Genomic DNA, 22,162 nt, shown 5'->3' with positions numbered 1-22,162 from the left:
TCGTCATAGTCATTCTAGTGGACAATAGTGCCGGACGCGCCAGGACGCCTGTGTCGTACTTCCTATTGACTTTCCGGTATTTTTCACGTTATTCCAATAAGTCAATTCACAAAAATCTCTAGTTGTCAACTGCTATCAACTAGTCTATAAATCAGAGGAATGACAACGCGGCGTTCGCGATTTGTTTGAAAAGACAAGCCACGTTGCCACATGATATAGAAAAAAGGTAATTTCTCTTTAAGCGTTTATCTAAAAAGCCTCGTGTAAGAATTTTGGCAATTCTTAATTTCCTTTAGGATTTTTTCCCCATGGAGAATTTCTGTTTAAGATTTTTTTATTGTTCCTTCTGAGAGTTTTATCAGATATTCAAATTTCGCTAGAAAGTTATTTAGCATTTTTGCAAGTTTCCTGAGTGATTTTCATGAGAGTTCACTCAATTTTTCAAGTCAGCACCAAGTTGAAAAAAGCAACAATCAGAATATTCATGTCATGGAAATCGCAACGCAGCGTTTAGCATTTGTTTTAAGTATGGGTGCGCTTCGACGATAGCAGATGAGCAGTGTTGTCGGATCGTTTTTAAAACCTGAGATTCTGAATTTTTCCCTTGGATGAAGGGAGGAAGACAGAAATCGTGAAGAATCTGCAAATCGCAAACGGACACTTTCCTGCGTAAGTTAAATAAAAAGGAGGTTACTTCTCTCATTTTCAGTCATTTCTTCGCCCTTGAAAAGGCCTAATTCAGAATCAGAAACAACATAGGTTTTTTTTAGGGATAAAATTTCATAAAATTCAGATTTTTTAGATTGTTTTTAAGTATCGTTTTATTATTGTTGAAAAACTTAATATTAGCCCAAAAAAGCTATATCTCTTTCTCCTCGATAATAGTCCAGTAAGAACTAACCTTCGCAGCATCCTTCGACTTTGGAAAAATCTTTGGGAAGAAATCGGCTATTCATTGACTTCGATTCAGTTCAGTGTTGAAACTTTTATGTTTTTGCTGTGAGATGTGAAGGAACAACGGGAACGATATTCGTTCGGTCCGATGGAAGACTCAAATGTAATTTGAGGGTAGAGGTTCCAAGTACGTGATCCGACTGGAGGGATCAGTTTTATATGGTCCAGCTTGAGGACCAAATCATTAATCCTTCTTGATGATGGAGATGTTGTGCCTCCACAAAGTGGCAACCGAGGACGAGTTTGGACTGGACGTCTTACGTTCGGACCACGCTGAGTTTCAAGTCCCAGGGAACTGTTTCGTGAAAATTAATCAACCCCTTCACTAATTTTTAACGTTGATGAGCATAGAGAGTGTGAGCTAGTTATTGTAGTACGAAAAAAAACTATATGTGCCCCTTCCGATTTTATTTTTCATATTACAACAGACGGAGAGAATTCGAAGAGATGGGAGATAGGTGCTGTAATCGCTCTTATCTTTCACTATCGGAAAAAGAGCAAAAGCTCTATTCGATGCATTCACTTATGAGCAGGAGGTTGCTAAAGGGCATTTCACACTTTTTATCACGATTTAATAAAATATCATCGAAAGTTCTTCCAGTTTTATCAGATGAATGCAAATAGATTTGGTGGCCCGCTTGGACTTGCGGGGCCTCATAGAACTTACCAAAACACTACATGGAAGTTTCAACAGAAGAACGTTTGCCCATTTAATTTTTCTTTTTGTAAAGTGCAGGTATGTTTTCTATCGCTAGCATTAATGGTTCACTGTCGGCAACATCCAAAAGTATCTTAGAACGTTCCGACATTATTATTACCCTATGTCGGTGAGTAACTGTAGGTATAATTCACAAGTGAAATTTAAATCCAAATTCACTTTGAGTGGCAAAACACCAAATAATGTTAAGGCTTCAATTACAAAACGACGAATGCGTACAGGCCTATGATATTTCATTTTAATTCGCGACAGCGGATCGTAGGGAACATCGAGCGAGTTGCAACGTTCGATTCGCTGCGGTTTTTTAACCGCTGCGGATTTTTGAGCGCGACTGCGCACCTTCATATTCAAAAATGTGTATTTCGTTTCTGCGAGTGAACGACCGTACGACGAAGAACCGCAAATGCACGATAGACCTAAAATCGTGCTTCAACCCCTTTCCTTGTGACATCTGCTTGATTTAAAACGTTAACTAACATAAACAAAAACATAATTAATAATTTTCTGGCGCTAGCTGAGCTTAAGCTACAGATGCGTGATCTCAGTCTAAACTAAACTTGAACGTAGATATTAATTATTAAAACGATTGACGCTACTTACGCACTCTTAAAAGGTATTTGATTACGAGCGTTGAACCTAGGCCCATATACAGTGTGAACTATAAACATTCCGACAAACTTGCAGCGGATGTAGATCTCATAAAAACAAATATTTTGATCGAATAAAGTTACATTCGGAACCACTTCGCTTCCATTAACACAGAGTGGTTAATTTGTTTCAAAAATTTTTTTTCCAATATTACAAAAATGATTTGGGATGGAAACACAAGATTTGGGGAACGCTGCAGCGACATAAATGAGCATGTTCTGCAGTTGGCAGATCATTTTCACCTACACCAGTGGCGTCCGTGCGATCATTCAATGAGATGTTCTTAATGAAAAAATTGTACCTCACTAACTTTTTTTTAAAACGAATATGTTTCTCGAATATTCCATCAATACTTAACAAAAAAAGGCTTTTTAGTGTCCGGTTACTCAGGTAGCCGGTTTCGAGATAAGAAATAATTTCTCGTTCATCTGCCCATCGAAAAACAAACCGATGTAGGTTTGCGAGTGAATATTTGTTCAAATTCTCTAGGAGAAATTGATTTGATTCTCTTTTAGTAGAGGTAGAGGATACGAAGACAAGCATGTGCGAAACATGCATCATCGCAAAATAATACTTTTCTACCAAAGTATGGTCCCGTTAAATTTTAGCCATTTTGACATGTAGAAACGTTGGATGGCGGCACAACGCCACTGGTGTAGGTGGAAATATTCCGCCTAGTCCAGAACATGCACATTTAGCCCGCCATATCGTATCTCTAATTTTTTAAATATTTAAAAAAATGTTGAAATGGGAAATTAAACACTCTGTGTGTTCGGAACAAAAACGATTTCGGAGCTAACTTTATTCGATCTCAATATTTATTTTTATGAACTCAACATCCTCTGAAAGTTTGTCGGTAGATTTATGAAACACCCTTTATAAAAGAATTGGTTAAATAAAAAATAAACGGTCATCTGTGGATTTCTGGAGTACACAAGTCCTAACAATGTTATAGGAAAATCCCAGTAAGCCATTATGGACGCTTTATTTCCTCCATACCGCAGTAAGGAAACCTTTAAAAGTTTTTTTTTTTATTTTAACATCCTCATTGGGATTAGAGCCAAGAAAAGCCTAAAAGGAGGTTCAAGTAGATTATCTCAATAAACACGAAATGTATATTAATCTCCTTAATCTTCAGCTTGAACCCCCTCATTAATCACACCATTAATAACCCCTAATCTTAATATCCTCAATTTTGGCAAGGTCGATTTCGAAGCGGCCCCATTTGCCGCCCATACAGCGACTGTAAAAAGTATTGAAATATATTTATAACTTTCATAAAATGCTCAAACTTATATAATTTTATTAAAAAAAACGCTTTTAAGGTATTATTTTCAATGTTCACAATATTCACCCCTGTTCAGCTACCCCTAGTAACTTTATTTTTAAATGGAAAGGTGCGCATTGTAGTATATCGAATGAAAGGTAATTGAATCAGGAATAAAACGGTATATTCAGAACTAGAATTGGATCTACAATTCCCATTAAAATTAAAATTATTAAATGGAAAATAATGTACCTATTACCTCACTTGCATCGTCACATTAAATCACTATTACATCAAACAAAATTGAAATTCCCACAATAACTATTCAGATTATGCCGCAGTAACGATTTGGCAATGACTCAGTCGTTCCCCGACTCTTTCTTGCAATAATCCAGTGTTATTAATTCTAATTGTGTTTTAATTTCTGAGACATAAATCATCTAAATTTTGTGATACATTTCTGTTAACGGAACTCTTGAAGTGGCCCCATAAAAAAATCGAGGGGCGTAAGATCCGGAGATCGTGACGGCCGTTCTGTTGCGCCACTTCTGCCGATCCATCTTGAGAGAATAATCTCATCGCGGTGCTCATGTATAGCCATAGCATGATGTGATGGTGCACTACTTTCTTGGAACCAAATATTATTCGCTACTTGTTCCTCCGTCTCGCCTGGAAAAATTATAGCGATAGATGGAGCTATACAGGGTGTCCCAGATCAAGGTGCAAATATTTTAACCATGGTTTCTACTAATGAAATTAACAAACACGTATCTTTTCTTTTTGTCTAAAAGTCTGTCGTTTAAGTTCTAGGGCTCTTTGAATATGGGGCTCCATTTGGATAAAATAATTTGTGTTGGAAGAGCCCTTCGACGGATTGTCATGAAATTCGGTGTAGAAACATTTTTCGATCGTAGCAGTTCACAAATTAAAAAATGAAATATACAGCTTTGCCATAACATAGATATAAGGGCCGGACTATGAATATAGGGGCCCGTATTTATTTAACCGTTAAATATTTCGATCAAGTGATTACATTACTCGATTGTACCTTTCATTTAGAAACTTTTTTGTCGTTTGGAGATTTTTCGGAGAATGCGTCGTTTTCTAGTGGTAGCAATTCCAAATTTTACGCCTTTTTGTTGCAGGAATTTGTTGATATTAAGTGGACCATGGCTCGAATAGCCACATCATTTTCCCTGTCAAAAAAATCATTCTGATTGTCATTTTCTGGCATATTGTGGTCAACTAGCAGTAGGTATTACTCGTTAATGTTCTAATTGCCATATTTAATTATAAAATAACATAAAAATTAATTTTTATTTGTTTTATAATGGCTCTTCCGTTTAGCGATCCCGAGTATGCTGATATTCACTTGATTTAAAGTGAGTGCAGACAAAATGCTCATAGAGCTAGAGTTCTCTACCATTAGTGATAACCTAATCGACGACTTCCAAATGCAAGAACGTTTACAAATGTTCATATCAGATTGAGGGAATTTGGTAGTTTCGCTCCTCAACGAGGAGAAAATCATAATATTAAGCATTATGGGGTAGATGATGAGCAAGAAATATTCAATTACTTTGAGGATAATAAAATTAGTAGTTTAAGAAATGCTGAGCATGATTTAGTAATCCCAAAAAGTAGTATTCAAAGGGTGTTATGAGTAAGATATGTGCCCGATATTTGTATGAGATAAGTGCCCTTATCATTTAAAGAAAGTCCAGAAACTCGTGGTCACTTTGAACAATTTTTGTAGCGTATAACTTCATTCTTCTTTATTATTTTGTTTCAAATAAATCAATAAATAATTTTAGGCAGACACGGTCTAATCCGAGGAAGATGAAAAACGCTTTAAAATAACTACTACGAGAAAACGACGCATTCTGTAAAAAATCTCCAAAAGACAAAAAAGTTTCTAAATGAAAGGTACAATCGAGTAATGTAATCACTTGATCGAAATATTTAACGGTTAAATAAATACGGGCCCCTACATTCATAGTCCGGCCCTTATATCTATGTTATGGCAAAGCTGTATATTTCATTTTTTAATTTGTGAACTGCTACAATCGAAAAATGCTTGTACGCCAAATTTCATGACAATCCGTCGAAGGGCTCTTCCAACACAAATTATTTTATCCAAATGGGGCCCCATATTTAAAGAGCTCTAGAACTTAAACGACAGACTTTTAGACAAAAAGAAAAAATACGTGTTTGTTAATTTCATTAGTAGAAACCATGGTTAAAATATTTGCACTTTGATTTGGAACGCCCTGTATATTTCGTTTTGTAATAAATGCAAATATAATGCGTTGTTTAAGTGTCCCTCAATAAGAAATAGACCGTTTTACTGATGGCCGATTACACCCATCCCTACATTGAGTTTTTACGGATGTTGTGTATGCGGAGTCTGCACGCAATGACTATTGTCTGTAGACCAGTAGCGATAATGACGTCAATAAATAAATCCATTTGAGCAAAGCGCTGCTTCATCAGAAAATAAAATTCTAGAAAAGAATCCATTGTCCTGAATGCCTTTTTGCTTTCATCAATTCATAAAATTTCATTCTGCGATCAAAGTCTTCAGGCGTCAATCCCTGGGTGAGGGAAATTTTGTATGAATGAAATTTTTCTCGTTTTAAAAGATTGCTTACTGATTTTACCGATACATCAAATTCATCGACAAGTCTTCTGGTAGATTATATGGGATTTTCATCGATAAATAGAGGAATATCTAGTGCTTTATCGCCACCAGTTGCTGCTCTTCCACATTTTGGAGCAATTTTCACACTTCGGGTTTGTTGAAATTTCTTATTAATTCGACAAAGTACACCCCTATCAATAAGTGGGTCTGAATATTTCTCGTTAAATACGAGACCCACGCCTTCGGAAGTGCTTTTGCGATATCTACACTAAAAAAAAAAATTAAAATCTCGATTCTTTGCTTCTCAGATAAACGATACATTTATTTCATATTAGAACTGTAGCAGATGCCTAGCAACTGCATTCAGCTACCAGTGAATTCTGTGAAATCAAAATATTGTATATCTAAAAAATTGTTTACATTGAAGACGATTCGGAATTTCTACGTCTTATTGTCATTTTTCCACTCTCCTTCTAAGTAAAATAAGAATCGCTTATCTACCTAGGATAGGAAGGAAACTTTTACTCTTTTTAAGATATAAACTTTATCCTTTTTTATGGAAATTCTAGGTACAATTGTAGTTCTGCGTAAACCGTTTTAATCCTTATTCAATTACCTTTCACGTGATATACTACAATGGGTACCTTTCCATTTGAAAATAAAGTTCCTAGGGGTAGACGTACGAAGGGGAGAAATTTGAACATCGAAAGTAACGCATTAAATGCTTTTTTCAAGCGAAATCATACGTGTTTAAGCACTGTTTCTAAATATTGAATTTGTGAAAGTGATAAATAATTTAATACTTTTTACATACGCTGTATATTCCCCAATGGAACCGGTCAAAGTCAACTGAGCTCTTAATTGAACGAACTTTCCATACACGGTCCGTTCCCTGTGAGCCCTTTTAATTTGCGCCCAATGGGAATTCAGTCTAAATGACCGCTATGGAGTATCCAGATAATGACGTACATTTTTGATCTTCTGGAAGCAGGTTGATGGATGCAAATTAAAATACATTCGGAACTACAAAGAGAGCAAAATGGGCAGCATTGTGTTACGTTGCTGAATGCCATGGTAATTACTTAGATGGATTTTGTGCACTTAGGGGCTGAAATGGGAGAAATCGGGGAGCGCACAGTAAAGACACTTTTACTAACTTTCCCCTTTTACGCAATTTGGGACAATTCACCTCCAGATGATGAAGAGACAAATTATTCATAAGAGAGATAAAAACCAAAATTTCAATATTAACTTTGCCGTTTATCGGACGTTCTAATAGGGACGCTCTTGGTAAAGAGTCAGTCGATTTTCCAAAGCACCGTAAATGAACGGCAAAGGAAATTTCCAAGGGAAAGTCCTCCTCGATTTTCTTTATTTGCTTTAGTGTACCGACTTGTCAGGGACAGCTTTTAAATTAACTTTCTCCTCGCTTATCTGCAATTTGCAGGAAAATTTTAAATTAAAAATAATTATTTCATCCTTTATCTGCTGGGAAAGAACAGGTTGCAGCAAAATATTAATGTGAATTCGATTTATGCTTAGAAATAGACGAGATTAAACTCTCTGCTCCCGTCGCTAATTTAGTGCCCTACATAACACAATTCCTCCCAAAATCAACCCAAATTGAACGATTTTCCCGTCGTTTGGTGTCGCACCAAAACAATATTTTAAACACAGAAAAAATCTAAATCAATCGATGAAATTGGTACCGTCAGTATACTGAAAGTTGGGAAAATGCCTGGAATTATCTAGATTTCACACAGTGGAAATCAAAGACTAATCCACACCTCCACTTGATGACCTCTGGATGTCTCCTCCCTTGAGTTCGAGAAACCAGTCCCGATCGAGGGAGAGAGAGGGAACAGACGGATGTTCAATAGGTAACACCGAAGAGTGTCTCGACACGGGGCTGCCAAAGAAACGACCGAGTGCATCATCAGAAACCCGCCCTTGGGGGCAAAAACATAAAAGGTCCGGAGGAAATCACGAAGGAACCAAATACCCAAAGACGGCCATACAGGTATGAACGCAACAACGTAAATAGAAATTTTCATGGAAAAACACAAACATGCAGGAATAATTTCCATTGCCGAAAAAAAAGTAGACATTTCTGTTGGATGTATAGGTCAGGATTTGTAACAAGAGAATGCGGAGCCAGAAGGGCATAGACAAAGTGATTGGAAGGAGGAAGAGTGGAGAGGTGCGAAGCCATCACAAAGGTCCTTTCAATTCACGAAGGGCGAAAAGAAGTAAAACACAACCGAAATGACCCGAAGAGACAGTAAATATTCTAAAAACACAAAAGGTGAGCAGAAAACGAGTGGCACAGTACTCGCAATCCTCGCCGATATATCCTTCAGGGACAGATCCGAAGTCGGAGAGGGTTCTTTCATACCGAGGTTTTCAACAACTCGGGGCTTCGGGGAATCCCACACTACTCAGCCACCTAAACACCAGTTCGGGCGTCTTTTGACAATTTTCCTCGTGGCAATAAAAAATATCATGTACTGCTCGATTCGAGTCTACAGCCCCTACCGCAATTTTTAATAAGCTCAAGCTAATGCAGAGAAATGCTTAAAATGCATCTTGGTTTAAATTGAACTTAAAATTAAAACCAAAAAGCATGACGAAACCATGAAAGTTATCTCCATAGTTCAGGGCGCAACAGAACCTTCTTTTCTAAAGGTTGAAACGCACCCTGATTGAGCTCGGATTAGGACAGGGAGAATTTAAAAAATTTAGGTTTCAATAATGAAAATTGAATCCTGAAAGAATGTCAAATGGTTGAAAATGATCTTAGAAAGTGTCAAAAGGGCGAGAAACAGTAACTGAAAATTTTTTGATATTTCTAAAAATTTCGAAAATTTATCAAAAATTTCGAAAGTACTGCCACTGACAATTTTTTTGAAACTTCACGCTCATAATAATTAAATTTGATTGGAACCTAGAAAAGCTATCACACAATTGTGTTTTAAAGCCTTAAAAATAAAGACATGGCTTAAATTTGAAACTCTGTTGAACTTTCCACGTGCCATTTCTAACCCACAATTTCCCTATTTGCGAGAGAAATAAGGAACTTTTCCCTTCAGTACAGGAGAGATAAACTCTTTGACATCTGAGATAAAAATGTATCATCTTCAACCCTATATAAAATTAAAGCTTTTTGCTGAGCAAATTAAGGAATGTGTCCTTTGAATTTCCCCCTCTCGCTCTCGGAAATCCCTAAGTTGCCATCCTCCATGCATACACGAGTTTCGTTGTAACTGGGTTAAACTGAGTTTTCTTCGGATGGAAGGGCACACAGTAAAGGGATAACTGTAATTACCTCCTCATTTATCAACTAATTGGGTTAAGCTGTTAGTCGGATCTTGGTAAATTGGTGAATGCGCATTTGAAGATTTTTGTGATACTTTCCCATAATGAATCTACTTGGCAGCTTTAGGGCAAAAGGTACATAGTAAAGCTTGATAGAGAATAATCCTACCTGCATGTAGGTAAGGGACGTGAAAAGTGAGGCAAAATATGTGGTTAAAATTGAAAGTTATAGGTATGAATTTTTATTCTCCTTTCACGTTTTAGGCAATTTCAGAAGCTGCTTAATATGAGCTTTGAAAGACAATTCTAAGGAGAGAAAATTTACTCATAAGGCGATAGAGCTTTCATCGTTTCGTAGCGAACAGAAGAATTAAACTATTTGGTAAGAGATCATGCCGCAACCTCATAAACTGCCGAATGGAAAACTCTCCAAGGGAAATGTGTGAGAATGGTAAATATTCCTTGTTTGCCGAACTATTGGGCAAACTGGAACAAATGAATATTTCCACTGAGACGTTACAAAATACGCTCCAGTTGTCACGTGTTTGCGAGAACGTAACAGTGGAAACTTCCATTTTATATGTAGCAATGACAATATTTTCGTGCCTCCCATGCTCCTACGAGCCTTTTAGTTAAGTCGCAACATACGACATTACCCTTTGGGATACCCAATTTCCTATAAGGCGATTTTGAAGATTCGAATAATAGTAGACCTATGTAAATATTCCAATTCGCCATATGATCCCGGTTCTGATCAATGCAAATACATACCAACGAAATTGGTTTTCAGTAATGGGAAAGAATGGTTTAAGAGACCGAAACAAATCAATTTTGATCATATTTCATGGATGTTTTGAGCAAAATTTCAGCTGTTCCTGTTACATCAACCTAGCGTTTACATTTGAGTCTCAACCCGTTTTCGAGATGCGCAGACAACAGTCAATAAGTCAAGATTACAGAAGTACCAGTACTACGAGGATATTTGTCAGCTACGAAAGGGTTTTCCAGCTCTTAAAATAAGTTGAATATTTTTGTAAATAAGCAGTTGCTGCACTCAAATTGTATGAAAAAAAACGTCATCAATAAAACAAACTTTTACCAAAAGTTGGCGTGCATCTGGTTATTATTCATTTCGCATGGAAATAAAAGAAATAAAATCCCCACCCTTAAACCTCGCCCAAAAATCCGGATGAGTTATTAGTTCCCACCCGGAACCTTCACGAATGATTAATGAACAGAGATCTGTGTATCATACCGTCTCAAATTATGCATATTTCCATTCTATCCTAGAGAGTTTAACAATAGTATTAGAGAAGTTGGAATGTAAATTGTTATAGTAAATTGAATAAGACTGCCTCAGCCAAAAGCTTAAATTATCTGGTAAATTGTTTTGTAAAAAAGCCCATTAATGAATTTTTGATGCGTGATAGATTCAACGAAATACGAGATGAACGGGAGCGTAAAAATACAGTATTATTGATTAATTACCGATTTATTTAAATCCATCGTGCCACAACTCCAATATTGACTAAAAATTCATACCGCCTCTCCTCAGGATAATTTAAGCTAACTTCCAAAATTTGCTCTTTCAAATATTCCGTCCGATTTCTCGCCTCCGTATCATCGAATCACACGAATTCATATTTTAGAACTCTACAATGTATCTTTTGCCCTCAAATTACCAAATGACTTTATCATGGGGAAGTATCACAAAAATTCCTCGTACGCACACATTCACCAATTTGCCAAGATTCTAATAACACTTGATCCAATTAATTCATGAGTAATGAGATAATTATACTTATCCCTAGTTGCTATGTGCCCGTCTATACGAAGCAATCCTAGTTTACCCCGATTGTATCGAAACTCATGCACGCATGGGGAATAGAACGTTGGAAGTAATCAAGGGCAAGCAGTTCAAAGGCCACATTCCTTGGCAAAAATTCTTAATTTCCTAGTGGGTCAAAGATAATACATTTTAATCTCAAATGTTGCAGAGTTTATCTCTCCTGTTCTAAAAGGAAAAGTTTCTTGTTTCCTTAACAAATAGGGAAATTGTGGATTAAAATTGGCACGTGGGAAAGTTCAAGAGGGTTTCGAATTAAAGCCATGTTTCCACTTTTAACACAGTTATATGGTGGTTTTCCCCACCTCGCCCTCAGACAAGTTTTTGTGAAATTTTGAGCTGTTTTTTTAGTTCTAATCGACCGTTACGAATCCTATCTAACTCAGAATACTTTATTTGCGGTTTCGGAACCTCGGGAATGTTTCTCAAGGCACCTTCAATTTAAAGCACCTCGAGACAATCAAAGAGGTTTTATAATCCACATTATGCAATAAAAATCAAGCGCAAACATCACGCGCACAAATCAATTTCCTTAATAATTCCCAGCAGTAATGAATTTTTGAACCGTGGAAAAATAAAAAAAAAAGTATACAATTATCTGCTACTTTATCCGAAGTTTTGCGACAAGAGATAGGTCTTAAATAGCTGAAACTGAAAAATTACAATTAATTTTCGGTCCAGTTTAGCTAACAACCAGAGGGCCTAAACCTCTTGAGGTCTGATTTGTCTTCGATTTAAGAAAACCTAGAGACATTCCAATAACAATTAGGTAGATATTACTTTGAAACAGAAACAGTGGGTAAAATTGGTCCCTAGAAAATTTATCCAATCAAAAACCCACTGATTAAATAACATCCGCCACACAAGGGAGCTTTTCCACCACATGTATGGTAAAATTAGCATGTAAGAAGATATGGAAATTTCAGCTTCTAGAGAGCTGTATTACATCAAAAAACATGTTAATCCAAGTAGTGTGAAGACTTAATTTTATCATTTTTAGTGTGTTAATAAAATGTACTTATTAACAAACTGACAGATGCATTAAATTGTTAAGTGTTTGAAATTGCAAATGGTTATCAACTTCTGGAAATCATTCCATCTTTTCTAACTTTTGTGGGTTTCGGGAAATTCCTGAAAATGTATTTAAATGTAGCGCACCCTCGGGACGAAATTTACATACGCCCTTTCCGCAACTTCTTTGTTTTGAAATTGCCCACATATCATAGGTATTAGGATCAAGGGAATTTCACATAAATTTCACTAGATGATCCAGTTATCCTAAAGTCGTTAACAGTCAGATCCACCCCAAAGGGAGTGGCAGTGCTTATATTAAATTAACAACAGAAATCAAGCATCCCGGCTGGCTAATTTCAACAGTGCTTCAGGCAATAAGGGCTTAAAATAATTTACAAAATTCGTTTTTAAGCCAACATTCACAGTATTTTCAGGAATTTGTCGTATATGAGCCATCGTATGCCTGGACATGGCTTTTATTAAATGTTAGGATTTTGGGATAGGAATTTACAACATTTGGGAGCATCGATTGCCTCGGAGACACGCGAAAAATGGGGCGTTGCAACCTCTCTGAGGGTTAAATCTGCGGGTAGGATGAGCAAATTAGGATAAAGTGCCCTTCAGGGCGCTTGCTGAAAACGGTTCAAAGGAAAGGGGGATGTACCATGCAACGAAAAGAATTAATCAAAATTCTTCTCAAAATTCTCAATAGCGGTATTACGTTATTTTATCGAACATTCTCCATTTCGCCCAAAACCGCAGATAACTTGTTCAGTTTAAAGTTATAGCGATATTTCAGAAATTCGTTTAAAACATATTATGATTTATGAAACCTGAAGCTGGTTGCGAGCGACATGGATGTCGCGTGTCGCTCCATTTATTTCCATAAAATCCAGGCAGTTATACGAAATTTCGTTTATAAATTAATTTTACAATTCTAATTAATGGCCGAATTTATTGGATTAGCATGGTGTCCGTTAATTTGAATTTCAAACCTTGCTCCATGCAGATAGCCGTTTGCATATTTGATCTGGTTAGTGTATGATAACACCAAATGGCTCGAAAACCACAATCGGATTTCAAGTCCAATTTTTCAGACAAGGCTTCATCAATCGCAAATGCGGAAATGGAAATGCGGAAAATGCAATAAAGCGACCCTGATGCAGTCATTGTACTGATGAAATTTTCTTTTGTCTGTTACTTCGAATAATGAAGTACGTGAATAAAAACGTCGCATTTTAACACTCACTTCATTCTATACACAGATTCCATTATACTAAAACAGTTAACACACCAAAAATAAAAACACTTAAAACACACATGACGACCACAAAAGTACAAATCTATAACACCGACATTGCGAGTTACCTGATTGTGTTAGCGATGCTGCAAAGTTAGAAAGAAAGGTATTAGTTATTGCGGTGGAGGTGAAATATGCTGAAAAGAGAAATGTAGGACAGGTGCAAAGTTGTCTCGAAAAAAGAAAAAGCAAACTGTAGATTGTATAGCGCATTTAAAAGTCAAATTTTTGGTGCAAGTTACTGTCGTCAGGCTTGGGGATAGATAAGGGCTCTAAAATACCCATTTAGCAAGTCGATCTGTTTAACAGCGATAGTTTAATACCTGCCCAAGGCAGAAATGTAACGATATAACCCCGCAATTTCAACCGAAATATCGGTTATCGCTTGCCAGAATTTCGAGGTGAATACATTTTCGGTTTGAAGCGACAAACTGGGGAGAACCGATAGTCATGTCATATCAAAATTGAGACGACCTCACATTCTTCCTTTTCACAGAGGTGCATCACGGATTTTCAAAAGAAAAACTAACATATGACTATTTTTGTAACGATTTTTGGGCCTCTTATTGAACCTCACTTTTCTCTGAACAAGCCAGCGATAGATGACGCCACGAAGGTCAAACACAACTACCGCCCCCCCCTTATGAAAAGCTCCAAGCTGGTATTGATTTTCCACCAGCGCCGCCTCGTGGCAAATTCCTCAGTTTAGCCCAAATTCAATTGCGTACTTACCCCAGAGTTTTCGTCGATATCAAAGGTGTCTTTAAGCTAAGAAATCCATTGAGTTTGGATTTCTTATCCTCGACTGCGATGCGACCTCCTTCCGCCTCCTCGTCCTCTTCCTCACGCTTGCGACCCCTTTTTTGAAAGAAGTAGCAAGCTGCACCTGCGCCTGCAAGGAGGATGAGGGCAGCTATTGAGGAGAAGACAGCTGTGAGGACTACGTCCCGTTTCTCCATCATTAACTGAAAAAAAAAAGTAAAATATACCAGAAATAATTAGAAAATGTTGTTTCTTCAGATGATTTCCCGATTTCCTCCTAGATTTCAACTAATCCGAAGACATTTTCATCGCATACCTGTTTTAACTTTTGCACACAGTACATTTTATGTTACTTTATTATTAAAACTATAACGCGCCACTCAAAGTTCATATCATATGTTACACTGTTTATTGAAGAAGAAAAGTCGTATGTACTTTTACATACTTAATTCTCCTTACACAGTTATAGATATATGCAATCAGACCTCATTTACATTTCAATGGCACATTAGGCAGGTCGACCAAATTGTAGTATAGGGAATGCTAAATTTTAATGAATATTATCATAATGGATGATGTAAACAAAACAAATTAAGGCAGAAATTCAAGGCATGCCTTAATAGCGCTCCGCTCATTATTTTTCCGTATTACTCGAGGATTGAAAATATAGAATTTTCAATTGCGTGCAAGCGATGTATAAGATCATGATCGATCGATATACTGGAAATAATACCATTTTTTATAGACATTTTTTTGCTTAAAATAGAATGGAATTAATCATGAAGATTCCACCAGCTAATGCAAACTCGTAAGTCAATAATAATGAATTACCTACGCACTATCTATGCACCACCTGTTGTGGAAATAAACATTTTGTAATTCTTCATACGTATCATCATTTCAACAATCCTAATATTTGAAAACTATATATTAATTAATCAACCCTCGTAGCACTTCGTACGTCATAACTTCCCCCCACTCTTCTTCCAACCATCGCCATTCTTCTAAAAGAAAATCAATAAACTAGGATCGCGCGCAACCCATAACACCTCATTTCGTTGGTTTGGTTGCATAACTGTAGTATATTTATTTTATTTTTAGTGTATCGAACGCGTTTAGACGCCTCAAGTACTTATTTTAGGACGATTATGTAGTGTAGTATGTATTCTTGTCTATCATATGAGATTATTCAAGGTAACCAATACGTTACGGTCTATTTCATAAAAATTATTTTTGCACATATGACAGTGTTAATGCCGTTTGTTGCCAGATTGTCCAATAAAAGTTGAACTTGCAAAATTATATGAAAATATGATTGATAAAACTAGATGTAAAAACATAATTGAAACACTTGAAAGTAACCGTTTCTTTTATTATTAAAAATATTAACTCTGCAACAATTATTAATGCACTATCTCTCATGATATGTTGTTGTTGACCTCAAAACCTGATTAAAATCAGCTTTAGCTATGCAAACTGACAACGTCACATTGTTATTTTAAATTTTGGATAAACGTTTGAATGTCACTTAATATAATTTTAGTTAAAAATTCAATATTTCATGATTTTGCAAATAAGAAAACACAGAACTCAGCACGAAAATGTCCAGAGATCTTTCTGCAAACATTGCCAGCCTGCTCAAAGACCTCATCCACGAAATATCAGGCTTTGAAGTAAGTTTAACCTCAAACAACAACTCCAACTACTCTAGATATTTCAGGAAAATACTCAGCAATTTAAACACATTTTAAAATATTTCACTGTGAAATTGAAGAAATCAGGCACAACGCACTTCGTAGACAAGAGAAATGTTGATGACAATGTTAACAGTATGTGTGAGAAGTTCTGCTTCCATGGCTTTCCAAGGCAAGCCACTGCCTTAACCAGAGCCTATGAAACGTATACTTCAGCAGCCCAGACTGAGCCTGACAGTATGAACAGGTTCAGTTTAATAAAGTTCTTGTTGTGTCTCTCAAAATCGCCAACAACGCATTTTTTAAATCATCCGGAAGTGTTTGTTCCGACAAGAGGTGAAAAGGAAGAAGTAATTGACTGGGGGGCTTATTTGAATGAAGGCATGGAGCAATGGAATTCACATTTCAATGAATCAAGTGTAAGTTCAGTTGTGACTACTGCTGAATTAACTGAATTCTTATACTAAATAAAAAATCCTTTTTCTATCCTTAGGATGATGATTCTCTTGAAAGCTTTGGCAATGATTTAACTCCAGAACTAGCTGCATCTTCAGCTGATTTTTCAAACTCCTCCCTACCAATACAAATTAAAACTAACGAAGACAGATGCATTTTGAACTTGCGGACTAGTCGAATTGAGTTAATGGCCACAATCCAGCATACTTGGTATAAAAAGGAACATTGCTTTATGAAGCCTGAAAGTCAGCTTAGAGAAGCCAATATTGGAATTTTATGGTATAATGAATTTTGTAAGTTAATTTGCATCGCTTATTTCAATGCTTAGGGAGGATTTCGTGAATAGCCAAGTCCAAGGATTAATACCCCTAAAACCTCCCTCAATAATTTCTGAATACATAGTTATAAGAGAAATTTTATGGCAGTTATGGCGCCCTCATAACTCAAAAACATTTGAGCTGGTTCATAATACTGTTAGGCCGAGGCCAGATGTTACTTTGGCTAGTGTGCGCTCAGTAAGTTGACCGGAAATGAAGCATTGTTCTATACTTAAAAACTCCTTATTCCAGTTCGCCTTTTACACTTATTTAAATGGATTCATTCCGTACATAGAACTACTGGAGTTTTTCAGGAAGTTTGAAGTTTCAGTTCAGAAAGATTTGTTTGAGGAAAATGACTTAGTGCCTCGAACATATCAAAGCTATTGTAGCTGTATTAGAGCCATTTTAACCCCAGTGTATAAGCAAATATGCAATCTGGAAGATCAGGTCAGAAAGCAAGGTAGAACTTGACACCATTTCAAACCAATTTTATAATAACTGCAAAATATTTTAGAAACTACATATACACTTATAAACCTCGCCAATGACTTGAAAAATATCCTAAAACCAGCTGAAGTCCTTAAAAGAATACATGATGAAGTAATAGTAGATCCCACTCAAAAATCTGCCTGTTTCTGTGCGGCTACCTACATAAAACGTCTACATGAATCTCTGGATTTTGCTGCAGATAAGCAAGAACAAGATTTGAAGTTAACTCTGTTTTTGGAGAGCTTATATATTTACTTAAATATTACTGAGTCGTGGCTGATGAAGAACGATTTAACTGATTTTTGTGGAGAATTTGTGATTAAAAAGTGAGGATTGTTTTCAGTGAGGTCTAGATTCAGCTTGGAAATTTCCAGGCAACAAGGGGATTACGGGCAGTTTATTGTGAATGGAGAGGTGGATGAGCAATGCAAAGGAAATTCGGTTTTAAAGATATTTTTGCAGAGAGTTTTGGAAATAGGGAAAAATGTAAATTTTTTGAGGTGTTTGGGTAAACACAATGATACAGTCAACTTGAAAGGTAATAGTTAATCCAAAAACTGTTCAATAAAATTTTCAGGAGTTACGTGCTTGTTCTAGACTCAATCTTCCAAGAATTTATAGAAAAAGTTCTGCAAAAAATTGAGGAATTCAACGCTACAGGGACAGCTTCATCGCAGGCCAGTACTGAACTAAAGACAAACACGGATTCAATTGAAAATAATGATGAACCCGATTACATATACCCAGTCATTGGGGCGGATGTTCCCCGTACGAATCCAGATTTGCAGAGGCTTGATAACATGATAGATATCAGTGATGGATTTTTAATGGCTGCATTTGAGAATTTCTTCATTAGAAAACCTCAGGAGGAAATGAAAAGTGTTAGCACTTTACATGAAAGGTTTTCAACATTATTAGTGATTTTTTCCTAACTTTACGTTCTTCAAACATTTTTAACTCTTAAAATGTTTATTCAGTAACGCAGATTAATGAGTGAACAATACTAAAGTCAATTATTTGCTTCATTTTCAGAATTTCCAAAACTACAACCCACTTATTTCCCAAAACAAACTTTTTTGAACCTATCTTATTGGAAATTATAGAAAACAGGTTTTCGGGAACTGGACTGTTGGTTAAAAACTTGCTGGTTCGAGATCATTTTCTAGAGAAATTGTTCAATTTCCTCAACCACTTATACTTATTCTTCGATGACGTTATATCTCCATTTTACCGAAGCATTTTTAATCAGGTTACAATTATGCCTTTTAAGAACAAGAACAGCATTAAAATCCGATATTTTAGACGGAAATCTCAAGCAAATACCGTCCAAATAACGTATGGCTCACTTCCAAACTGCACGATATTTTTATGGACTTATATCCGGAATTTTACTTTAACTGTTCAGTGCAAGTCACTCATCCTATTCGGTACTTAAACTCATTGGAGTTCTGCAGCTCTGTACGACTCGACTTCGAAATATCCTGGCCACTGAACGTTATAATCACCAGAGATCATTTAGAGCATTACAATAGAATATTCCAGTTTTTGCTGAAACTTAAATGGGCCTTATACACGCTTAACCATATGTCTCTGTCAGGTAATTTCAGGCATTTGGCTCTACAAGAATTTTGTCATGGTATTTTTCTAGATATGGGATCAAACTCCGATGATTTGGTTCGCAAAACCGTAAAACCAAATCTTAAAAACCGATCCATTGCCCAAATGATTCGCTTAAAATTCTGTTTGATTAATGCAATGAACAGTCTGCAGCATTTCGTGTTTGGGTTGGTTTTCGCCAAGGCCGTTCTTGATTTCCAGCTGCAGCTAGAAAAAGCGCACGATCTGGATTCCTTAATCGCGCCTCATGATAAATTTATTAAGACTTTGGCTCGGACGATACTGGATTTGCAAGGGCAAATGTTGGGAAAGGATGAAAACAGTAATGTATGTAATTGTGTTGACTTTGGATGGTTTTTTCAGTGATTAAAATTTTTATCTATTACACATACAAAGGCAAAAAATAGCGAAAAAATGTATCTTCACGTGTTCACGAATATCCTGACTTTTATCAGTTTTTATAGATGAAAGCAATTTTCCATCAAATAATTGCAGTACATCTTATTTTCCGGTCTCTGGACGAGAGTGAAGCGCCAAACAAGACACGTGTGATAGATTTTTCCTTTTACCAGCGTATCAAACAAGCTCGGAGAGATGTGGGCCCTTTAACAATATTTCACAACTTGTATACATTGTCAGTCGCATAAAATAGAGAAAGCCACTCTATTTGTCCGTTATTTCTGTACACAAAAGGAAATATTTCAGTGGAAAATTAGGAACTAAATAGAAATTTTTCGACTTACAACATACCACGACTATCGAACGGATATTTGGCGTAGATAAGGTTAAAAATTGGGAGTGACAAATTATTCCTTTCCCGTTAATGGTTAAACGTAGTCAATATTGTACAAATTAAATCTAATTGTAGGCCTAATTCTAGATGTACAACGTACATTGGCCCGAAAATACATATCCTTACGCTGTATTAACTATGTTTTCCTTAAAGAATCTCGTATGTTTTTTTATAGCACAAAAGTTATTTAGAGCCCTTTGTTCGACGACACACTCGTACGGTGTTCCAGATAGAGCATATTTCACGCCATTTGGAAGTTCTCTCACGTATTAGACAATTCAATGTACTGCCAAAAAGTAAATTAAAATGTGACATGAAAAGTAGATCCGTTACTGTCCCGGGTTAGAAGTCATGGTTTTTTTTTACAAAATTTATTGCGGTAAAGTCACCTTTAAAAAGCTCTATTTGATGTGTTAGTTCAAAGATTAAAAAAATAAAATTTTCTTGAACAAAACTTAATTTCTTTATGTAAATTTTGTTCAATTCGACATAAGCCCCCAATCGAGAGAACCATATTGTACCTAAATAACTAATCAAGTAGTTCAATATAGATTCACAAGATGAATAATAAGGTGCAGATATTTTGGAGTTTGTTAGTTACAGGGTGGTCAATCTTAATATTCCTCTTACATCCTCTTGATATATATTTAATTAAATTTCGCTCTCAAAGGAATCAATAAAATTTTTAACAGAAATTCCCCTTTTCAGATCTTAAGCTGTATAAAATTGCTGAATCTCATGTGGAACGATCTGAAGCTTGCCAAGCCCGGACTGATTGATTCTTGTTATAAAATGTATGACACATTTCAGCGTGATATTAATCCTGCAATTTTTCCTGTATATAAGTATGATTGTTAGAATTAATAGATTTGTTCTCCTGTCGTTATTTTTATTGCACTCATCTTTCTTACCTCTCTCTTGAAAGTTTCGGATTAATTCCTAAAGGCACAGTTTCATTGGAAATACTTTGAGGCATACACATAAGTTCGTGGTATATTTAAAGCTTTTTTTGCGCAGAATGGTATTTTATTACAAATTCCTCTATGCGTTAAGTGGCGCGACTTTATCTTCACCTAACAGGGCACATGAGAGAAAATTTAAAACTCTAGACTCGGTGGGAGGTTTTACGTGGAATTGTATCGAATTATATTGACATTCCAGAGAGAACAGGCTTTCTCAAGTGCAATTTTTCACGCTTCACTCAAATTACACAGGGCATTCCGTCAGAATTCCATTCTCTCTCTATTCTCCAATTTAAATATTTACTTAAGAATTTCACATTTCAATTCGTCCAGAAAAAAAATTAATTTACTTTTTCGGTAATTCACGTGGAGTTTTTTGTGCCAATTAATTCGGGACGTAAGTTTCCCTGCTTCTAAATGTTAATCTCGCGTTTGCCCTTCCCATATAATTTCTTTAAGTGCACGAATGACCCATTAACATCGAAGGTTGCCCTTCTGCCTGCTGCAACCGTGAAATCCATTGAAACAGCAAATTTCTATCAGGAGTCCTTAACCTCTTTTTCCGACTTCGCAACGAACTAAATTTAATCCTTGAAGGTTGCTAGATAAAAATTGTGGCGTAATTAATTCCCGGGGTTATCAGCAGCTGCTATTGTTCTATTTTTAATGGTTTTGAATTTGTATGATTTTTATTTAGAAGAAGCCGCTTCGCAAGTGGGTGATTTAAAAATAAAAATTACACCTCCAGCAGCGCTTTATGGAAAACGAAAATAGGAAATAAGATTTATGAACCAAAACCCCTGGGAAATTCTAATTTTCCATGGGGAAACGAAAGTTTAATTTACGGGCATTTCGCAGGTTTCTGCACCCTTTGTTCGCGATGATGAAAGTTCAAATCAAAAATAAAGCGGACTTAATAGCCAATTTCCTAGCTCCTTCAGTTTTTCAGGTTCAGTCAGTCACTATTAATATTTTTGTTCCCCTCAAGACCTGAATATAAATCTAAATTGAGCTTAATATCTCCTCTCATAAATATTTTAATGTTTCAGAGAAAGCTGTGTAGGCGTGCTTTCCCAACCAACGAGAGCTTAAACTGCGAGGAGCTCAAGGACTTAAATCATCTCTGGATTGAATAACCTCGCTCAATCTCCTTGTTTAATCAAAACGGGGTTTACTTAGGTATGAAATATTTTTGCCTCTTTTTTTTAAAGGAGATCGGGGCAAAGGCACGCTCGGATGCTTAAAGAATGTTCAAGTAATTTCATTAAATTGTTTGTTTTTCGATGGCTTAAATAATTTAACAGATGTGTAGTCTTGAAGCGGACTAAAGGAATTGGTGCCACCACAGGTAAAAATTAGTACCGCT

General features: G+C 36.2%; 2 protein-coding genes across 10 annotated transcripts in view; one reads left to right on the top strand and one right to left on the bottom strand.

Annotated features, from left to right (window-relative positions):
* The window catches only part of Syt7 (Synaptotagmin 7), a 311,069-nt gene that overhangs the window by 222,184 nt on the left and 66,723 nt on the right, over positions 1-22,162 (bottom strand). For 7 of the 9 annotated variants that reach the window (XM_066292677.1, XM_066292678.1, XM_066292671.1 and 4 more), the window contains 2 exons: positions 14,436-14,668; positions 13,772-13,789 (listed from right to left, as the gene is read on the bottom strand). In XM_066292677.1, the coding sequence (XP_066148774.1) occupies positions 13,772-13,789; positions 14,436-14,665 (248 nt within the window). In that variant the 5' untranslated portion in view covers positions 14,666-14,668. Of the gene's footprint in view, positions 1-13,771; positions 13,790-14,435; positions 14,669-14,781; positions 15,263-22,162 lie in introns of those variants that run through there. The other 2 variants (XM_066292676.1, XM_066292673.1) reach the window with 2 other exon arrangements.
* Positions 15,701-20,720, top strand: Grip128 (gamma-tubulin complex component 5). The gene is made up of 12 exons (XM_066292642.1): positions 15,701-16,138; positions 16,186-16,578; positions 16,653-16,894; positions 16,944-17,130; positions 17,185-17,395; positions 17,450-17,750; positions 17,799-17,962; positions 18,022-18,325; positions 18,457-18,673; positions 18,727-19,021; positions 19,073-19,368; positions 20,543-20,720. The coding sequence occupies exons 1-12, from the start codon at positions 16,067-16,069 to the stop codon at positions 20,690-20,692; spliced, it is 2,832 nt and encodes a 943-aa protein (XP_066148739.1). The 5' UTR covers positions 15,701-16,066; the 3' UTR covers positions 20,693-20,720.

Source organism: Euwallacea fornicatus, chromosome 18 (genome assembly GCF_040115645.1).
Source record: "Euwallacea fornicatus isolate EFF26 chromosome 18, ASM4011564v1, whole genome shotgun sequence".
Taxonomy (NCBI): Eukaryota; Metazoa; Arthropoda; class Insecta; order Coleoptera; family Curculionidae; genus Euwallacea; species Euwallacea fornicatus.
This window is presented reverse-complemented; position numbering and strand designations above follow the sequence as displayed.

Excerpts from the sequence above, each read along its gene's own strand:
- Grip128 (XM_066292642.1), top strand. The coding sequence starts at position 16,067 with ATGTCCAGAGATCTTTCTGCAAACATTGCCAGCCTGCTCAAAGACCTC. Across the intron at positions 17,131-17,184 it reads CTTTGGCTAGTGTGCGCTCA|TTCGCCTTTTACACTTATTT; the intron begins GTAAGTTGACCG and ends TCCTTATTCCAG. Across the intron at positions 18,674-18,726 it reads ACCGAAGCATTTTTAATCAG|ACGGAAATCTCAAGCAAATA; the intron begins GTTACAATTATG and ends CCGATATTTTAG.